Source organism: Cupressus sempervirens, chromosome 10 (assembly GCF_028749045.1).
Source record: "Cupressus sempervirens isolate cs-2001-9-10 chromosome 10, ASM2874904v1, whole genome shotgun sequence".
Taxonomy (NCBI): Eukaryota; Viridiplantae; Streptophyta; class Pinopsida; order Cupressales; family Cupressaceae; genus Cupressus; species Cupressus sempervirens.
Window position 1 is genome coordinate 283,067,975 of NC_143127.1, and position 5,807 is coordinate 283,073,781.

The 5,807-nt window shown below is 32.3% G+C and overlaps 1 protein-coding gene across 1 annotated transcript; it reads left to right on the forward strand.

Moving 5' to 3' along the window:
- Positions 1 to 1,028: 1,028 nt before the first annotated feature.
- LOC149533756 (sorbitol dehydrogenase-like) lies at positions 1,029 to 5,499 on the forward strand. The gene is made up of 6 exons (XM_089807815.1): positions 1,029 to 1,139; positions 1,252 to 1,319; positions 2,688 to 2,924; positions 3,036 to 3,326; positions 3,622 to 3,809; positions 5,083 to 5,499. Exons 1-6 carry the CDS (start codon positions 1,043 to 1,045, stop codon positions 5,273 to 5,275), a joined length of 1,074 nt encoding a protein of 357 aa, XP_089663941.1. The 5' UTR covers positions 1,029 to 1,042; the 3' UTR covers positions 5,276 to 5,499.
- The last annotated feature ends 308 nt before the right edge of the window (positions 5,500 to 5,807 follow it).

Genomic DNA, 5,807 nt, shown 5'->3' on the forward strand with positions numbered 1-5,807 from the left:
TTTAATCTATGAGAATGATAGAATTTTAAACTTTTTACAAATTAACAAAGTATTTTATGTACAAGCTATTTTCTCATTTTTGTCTTTTACATTTTTCCTTTTCTTATTCAAAACAATGACCATCCTCAACTACTATATACTATAATAGTAACCTAAACATCAGGTTTAATTAAAAAATATCTATGAAAGTGATGTACACTATCTTAAAGGTTTTGTTTCTATTCTATTACACTATTCCATGCTCTATATTCTAGAAGGGCCCGTTTGGTCATTGGCATAGGAATGGAGAATAGGCATGTAATATTGGGAATAGTAATGGCTATTCCAATAACATGTATTTTTTGGAATGGGTATAAGCTCATTTTAGAGGCAAAATGAGAATGCGTATTCCTATTCCCTATTCCAAGTGATGAACCAAATAGAAAATAGAAAATGTATTCCAACTTTTCTATTGCTATTTCAGCAACCAAACAGGCCCTATGGTCATTATTAAGAGTGGAACAATCTAAGATAAATTATTGATATGCATGTGACTCATCATCATCACTAGGAAAATTTGGACTTTCGTGGTTAAGGAATTGAAAACTGAATCATCTTTATCATTTTTGTCTTTTACATTTCGGTCAATGGCCATTCTATAACTTCCAACTAACCCACTACATCAATTATTTTTCCCCAAACAGAAGAACTACCGATCCATCCACTTCCCATCTTATCATTCTAAACGACAAGATGAGGGCCTTTGTTAATTCATTCATTCATTCAATGGTAAGCACCTAAATGCACATGGGGGCGTCAGTTTCTGATACAAGGAGAGAGTGTCGGTGGCGACGTGGCAGACAATATGCCATTCAATGTTTTCCTGGACGTCATCTGACGTCACTACCCCCACGCCCGATGAATGACGTGGCAACACTTGTGCGGCTGCGCAGGCTGCCGTATAGAAGAAGCAGCCGACGTGGACCCATAATAAGTGGGTCATAGACCCTAAAACACTATAAATACCTGGGGAGTCTCACAGCTTAACTGATCAATAACTGCAATGGGTTCAATTGAGAATGGCTCTGATGAAAACATGGCAGCCTGGCTCTGCGGAGTCAATGATATTCAAATGAAGCACTTGGAGCTTCCTTCACTAGGTATCATCATTATCTTTAAATTTCATTTCAACTCTTCTTCTTCTTCTTTCCATTTTGTACAATTCTCTGAAAGTTAACAACGTTTAAGCTTGTTTTTCTTTTATCTGATCAGGTGACAAAGAAGTGAAGGTGCGCATCAAAGCCTCGGGCATATGTGGGAGTGATGTACACTATCTCAAGGTCTGCAAGACCATTGTTAATTACGTGAAAATAATCTTATTTATTCATGATTAGGATGGATTATATGTTTTTAAGGATTCATTACTAACCTTATTAGAGGGATTATTTTTATTGTTATAAAATTTTATCTCATGGTTTTGAATTATATTATGGAATGTACACATATTGAAGTGTAGGAGGCTAAAATTAGTCTATAGGACAATCAACTTTATTATTTATTGTCTTTTGCACTTTCTTAGATGAAAGTTGTACCAAGAACATTTGTCACATGATAGTGGCATGTATGTCTTTGAAGACTCCATATTTCATAATAAAGTGTTTTCTCATTCTATGGTAATGCGAAAAATGCACATCCTTTTCCTATCTCATATTTTTTTTTAGATCTTTTCCCCTCTTACTTTTCCCATCAGCTCATGGCCTCTTAATTGAACGGTAAGAATCTTAGCTCTTCGTAGAATACTATATATATTTTTTGTTGATGATTATGCATAAGATTGATCATATTCATGCCCTCTTTACCATTTCACTTTATCTAATCTTGTTGAACTTATCCATATTGAAAGTCTTCAACTCGTACATGTTTCTTTATAGCATCTTTGAAAAGGTGTTTTCTAATTGCATTGCTTCAAATGATATGGAATTTAAACACCTTTCTTCTCCCATGTTCTTTATATCTATTTCATTTTAATGTTTTACATCAGAGTTCATACAAGGGAGTTTTTAATTGAAGAATAAGAATCCTTGCTCTTGGTAGAATATTACTCACTATGTATGTTTTTTGTTGACGATTACCACTTGTTGAACTTATCCCGAAAAGTCTTTATCTCATACACATTTATTTGTGACCTCTCTAATAAAGTTTATTCTGATTGCATTGCTCTTGTAGTGCAAAATTTACATACCCTTTTGTCCCATATTTCTTTAGATCTTTTTCAATGTTATGTTTCACATTAGAGTCAACTATAATGAGTTCAAAATTGAACAATAAGAATCTCGTCTTTCTATAAAACACTAATCACTATGTACACCATTTTATTGATAGATCTCGTCTTTCTATAAAACACTAATAAATGTGCACACCTTTTGTTAAAAATTACCGCTAGATTTCTTATACACATTTATTTGCAACACCTCTAATAAAATATTTTCTGATTTTCTGATTGCATTGCTCTTACACACCCTTTTTCCTATGTTTCTTTAGATCTTTTCCACTATCACATTTCATGTTCTTATTGAACAATAAATCTCTTTACTCTACATACATTACTAGTTACTATGTAGGCAATTTCTTGTTGATTATATTCTTCTCCCCTAATATTTGACATCATAATCCATAAGAAAAGCCTTAACAAGAGCATTTGATTGCAGCATTTAAGGCTTGCAGACTTTGTGATCGAGGGGCCATACGTGCTAGGGCATGAATGTGCAGGAGTGGTTGAGGAGGTGGGACGTGAGGTGAAGCATCTGGTAGTTGGTGACCGGGTGTCTCTGGAACCAGCAATTCCATGCAGGGGATGTAAGCCATGCATGGAGGGTTATTACAACTTATGCCAGAATGTGAAGGCCTTCGGAACACCTCCCTTACCTGGTTCACTGGCTCAGAAGGTCTACGTTTCATCTATCATCTATGCCCTTAGTTTAATGAAGTTGTATATATGGTATAATGTACATCTCTTCCTTGTATGTAATCAATTATATTTGTTATGGAGATTGTAGATTATTCACCCAGAGGACTTGTGTTTTAAGTTACCGGAGAATGTGAGCCTAGAGGAAGGTGCTATGTGTGAACCATTGAGTGTTGGAATACACGCTTGTCGTCGTGCAAACATAGGGGCCGAAACAACTGTTGTGATAATGGGGTCAGGAACAATTGGTCTTCTTACATTGCTTTGTGCAAGAGCATTTGGAGCACCTCGCATTGTCATTAGTGATATCAATCAAGAGCGTCTCGCCATGGCTAAGAAACTTGGAGCCGATGAATGTATTCTAGTCTCTACGAATACCAAGGTACTGTTACATACGTATATTACATATTCACCATTGATTTTTAGATTAAAAGACACGATTTAAACATAGATATGAAGAATTGATTCTTAACTTAAAAATGTTAAAGGTCAAAGTTAACTTGCTTTTTTCAATCGTAAATTTTTTTTTGATAGTGTAACGTTTTAAAGGTAATCGATTAGAAGTAGTGAATAGTCAAAGTTGGCTTACCTTTTTGAAGCTTAATTTTTCTATTAATATGTGATGTTTAAGGAAGACCCATGTAAAATGCTAATTTCAACTTTTGAACGTTACTTAGGATATTGAACAAGAGGTAGGACTACTAAAGAAAGCTGCAGGAAAAGACGTAGATATAACATTTGATTGTGCTGGTTTCTCCAAAACCATGACAATAGCTCTCAAGGCCACTCGTGCAGGTGGTAAGGTGTGCCTTGTGGGCATGGGTCATCATGAAATGACAGTACCACTCCCTCCAGCTGCTTGCAGGTATGATACAAATCTAATTCATTCTAATAGTTATAATAGAGATTTATTTCATTCTATTAGCTATGATAGACCTGATCTAAATCTTTCTAGATTACAAGTATAATGCAATGATCAGACACTTACAAGATCTAATTCATTCTATTAGTTATGATAGACATCTTGCTCTTTCTATTATCAATTATAATGCAATGGTCATATAGGAAAATGAATTACACTAATTTTAGTTCGAAAGAGTAGGTGACATTGATATAATTCATTACATTATCACTTTTATAGATCTAGTTCATTCGATTCACTATGATAGAGATATAAATAGTCATGTTATCAATTATAATGCAACGATCATAGAGGAGAATGAATGATGCTAATTTTAATTCAAAAGGTCTAGTAAACTAGTGATAGAGATCCAAATCTTTCTCTTTTAAATTATGATGCAAGGGATATAGATGGGAAAAAATGATAGAAAACTTGGTGTACATTATAATCTTAATTCCATTAGCTATGATAGAAATCTTAATAATTCTATTAGTTATGATAAATATCTAATTCAATAATCACAAAGGAGAAAAAATGATACTAATCTCAAACCAAAAGATTTTGTACACTAATAATTGTGATCTAATTCATTTTATTAGACATAATAGAAATCTAAATCATTCCATCATCAATTATGCGGTTCAAATTCATTCTACTAATTTTAATTAGTTTAGTCTCTTACCAATTATAAGACAATGATCATGCAAAGAAGAAAGTATTTCTAATCTAAAAGGGCTCATGAAACTATTTCTATTCCAAAAGGTCTAGTATACTAGCAACCTACCATACCAATAGAACTTATGACTTATTGCCTTCTTTGACATTTTAAAAATAACATGGTACTAGAGTGGGGTCAAGGCCAAAATAAGAAAGTATAATCTTAACTAAACTCGTAAAGATGGATCCTATATTTTGGATAATTTTTCTTCATAATTATCAATTAATACATAGTTTTAAATGATATCTAATATGATAGCATATTTATGGGAGTGCATAAGCTAATGTCTTATTTAATTTTTGTCATACTATAATACAAAAGTGATATTAGGATGTGAGCATCATTCTGAGAATGTATAAGATCTACGTAAATGGACATATTACAGTCTAAATTATAAAGGGTTTGGTTATTAAAGTGATTAAAATGTTAAATACAAGTCTTATATTTTTTAATCTTATTCATTGTTAGAATTCAGTCCTTTTAAATTTATATTTTTAACTTTGTGGATGTTTATTGCAGGGAAGTGGACGTTATTGGAATATTTAGGTATAGGAATACTTGGCCTCTTTGTTTGGAGTTTTTAAGTTCTGGAAAATTAGATGTTAAACCTCTTATTACCCATCGTTTTGGATTCACACAAGAAGACATAGAAAAAGGTTTTGATACTAGTGGCCACAATCAAAAGGCGATCAAGGTTATGTTTAACCTTTAAGAATTTTAATATGTAATGAGACAATTATAATATGTGACCTTATGGCACTATCTAGATCTATTATATGTATTACCCTATCTAAATAAGTGCCCATGTCTTATATTTGAATTTGTATTGCGCGATATATGTATATTTATATCAATATTATTGATATGAATGATGGATTTTATAAGAGTACTTTGTTCAATATATATTTTTCAATATGAGATTTTTAGCTTTTGATAGATGGTTTTCATTGGGTTAAATTCAAGTCTTCTATTAGAGATAGAGTTTTTAAATGGCTTAAATTCACGTCTTCTACTAGATCTAAAGAATATCTTTTATTCTTAATTAAGGTTTTTTTGAAAATCATATTTGTGTTTGATTGAAAACAAGCCATGACTTGGAAGGTTTGGTATAAATTTCCTTAGCAAATTTAGATAACTCAATTGAAGATACTAATTTGTTAAATGATTTGTGTTATGTGTGTCATAAATATATGAGAGTTACAATTGCTCTTTATTTTGCTAAACATAATGTTTAGGATGGTGTA